Below are 2,232 nucleotides of genomic sequence, written 5' to 3' on the forward strand. Positions count from 1 at the left end.
AATTTTTTTTTTTTTTTTTTTTTTTTTTTTTTTTTTTTTTTTTTTTTTTTTTTTTTTTTTTTTTTTTTTTTTTTTTTTTTTTTTTTTTTTTTTTTTTTTTTTTTTTTTTTAGCAAGTTTCTTGAAGAGGTCTGATTTCGTCTTTGAATAGACTTACAAAGCATCCTCAATTACAAATTTCAATTATATTTGTTAACCAAAGCACTCATCCTGGACTAAACACAAAGTAATCTGAATACATACCAGGTCATAAATATAAACACAAGAGTCGGCAGATCCAGTGTATATATACTTCTGCGCCGTGCTGCAAGTCAATGCAGAGATTGAAATATGAAGTCAATATTTGAAAGCACAGCGTGTAGGAAGTTGGAAGCAAATCCCTAGATAATCAAAATAAGCTTCTAAAATCATACAACCAGGAACACCAGAAAAGGCAGTTCCATGGCAGTTTTTCAGCAAACAATTCAACATCTAACTAACTTGCCTATTGATATGTATAGACCATTCAACGGCCCAAACCAGCAAATGAAACCAGACAGCCAAAAAATGGTAGTTCTGTATTAGGTTTAGGCAATGAAATTAAATCCTTCACCACCATATCGGTTCATGTCTGTCCAACCCATTGCTACATCTGCCAAAACATTCAATGAGATCAAGTCCTTCTCAACCAAATGAAATCATGTTGATGTTGGTCTATACATCTCTCTTCTAGTGTGGTCTGTTGGGCACGTATCTTCCATAATCATAAGCCAGGTTGACAACATTATTCCTTCAAATCAAGATCTTAGCTTCGAATTTAGAAGGATTTGACAAAAGTGGAGATGCTTAAATGTTAGCCATCAGGTAAGAAAATTGTGAGTAATCAGATATTGCTCCTGCAAATTATATAGGTATATCTATTGACAGGATGTTAACAGTACAGACCATTTCACTACTTTTACCCACTGACCACAGGGTATCCTATATATTGCACAAAAGTAGGTGATAATTGTATTCCAACTTTTCAACTATAAGTAGAGTTAACATTTCAGTAGCAGCACTAAAACTCACTTGATGGAAACACAAGTAAACAACATGTATACAAGATAATTAGATAAGCACATTAACTGTGAGCTAGTAAAAATGATAAGTTACCTGTTTCCTGGGGAGAAATGACAGCGAATGAGAGTGCGCAAGACCGTATGGCCTTTATATGTAGCTACTGATATATCATCTGGATGTCTCATATCTCTTACTTTCCCTGGATATGACATCCATCTGTAATCCCACTCAGCATATCTACGAACTGGAGAGCTACATCAAGGAAAACAACTCAACGTAAGTATTAAGATTAAGCAAACTGAAACTAAAATTGATTTGCCACCCCCATCCATCTCCAAAAATAATGCAAAACTACTAGCGGGTCAGCTATCGGGAAAGGCCAGACATAAAATTCTAGCTGAAAATACAAGACAACATTCATCTAACAGCAGGATCAATTGGGAAAATATTTTCAAGCATTACGCTTGCTGTAACCTTTTGCCATTTCTTTTAAAGAAGAAACATTCAAAAGACACTTACTATTCGACATTGGATGACATTTTCCGGATGTCCCAAAGTTTAATGGCTTGATCTTTTCCATTTGAGATAAAATAACGGCCATCTCCACGAGTGTCGATGAAAGTAATGCCTTCTAGATGTCCAATTAGGACTCCAGCAGGCTTCTCCCTTGTATCAAAGCAACGTCTGTCCCATACCTAAAGGAACCAATACATCAGAGTTATGATTGGCAACAATATGTAAACAGCAATTCTCTCCAGTCTCCACTTGTCCCCTCACGAGGAATCGCCAAACCATTTGACCCATCACCCATTCCAATATAAAGGATTAGTCAATCAAATTATAGATAGTAAATGGTCAAAGTCTACTATTAGAAAACAGAAAAGAGAAAGGGAAAAAAAGAAAAAAAAATGGGATTTATTCTAGATTGTAGATAATATATTAATATGTCCTTCTGATCTATATATAAAATGAAAATAAATTACACTTGCAAGAAATATTGCATATCCACTTGTAATTAAGAATTATATTAAAAACACTAAGGGGGTGTTCTCTTTGTGTTTCAGTTTTGTGTTTTGAATTTTGAATTTATTTTGAGTTTTGTGTTTTGAGTGTTTGTTTTAAAATTGTTGAAAATGCGTTCTTTTTGTTAGTTTCTCAAAACAAAAAAAATGAATTTTTTTTTTTTTTTTTT

General features: G+C 33.5%; 1 protein-coding gene across 3 annotated transcripts in view; it reads right to left on the bottom strand.

Annotated features, from left to right (window-relative positions):
* Positions 1-176: 176 nt before the first annotated feature.
* LOC111375806 (LEC14B protein-like) overlaps positions 177-2,232 on the bottom strand; it is a 5,703-nt gene continuing 3,647 nt past the window's right edge. For all 3 annotated transcript variants that reach the window (XM_022998705.1, XM_022998704.1, XM_022998706.1), the window contains exons 7-9: positions 1,560-1,735; positions 1,134-1,292; positions 177-303 (exon numbers count right to left, since the gene is read on the bottom strand). In XM_022998705.1, coding sequence (XP_022854473.1) covers positions 192-303; positions 1,134-1,292; positions 1,560-1,735 — 447 coding nt within the window. In that variant the 3' untranslated portion in view covers positions 177-191. The remainder of the gene's footprint in view (positions 304-1,133; positions 1,293-1,559; positions 1,736-2,232) is intronic.

Source organism: Olea europaea, unplaced genomic scaffold, assembly GCF_002742605.1.
Source record: "Olea europaea var. sylvestris unplaced genomic scaffold, O_europaea_v1 scaffold1416, whole genome shotgun sequence".
Classification (NCBI taxonomy): domain Eukaryota; kingdom Viridiplantae; phylum Streptophyta; class Magnoliopsida; order Lamiales; family Oleaceae; genus Olea; species Olea europaea.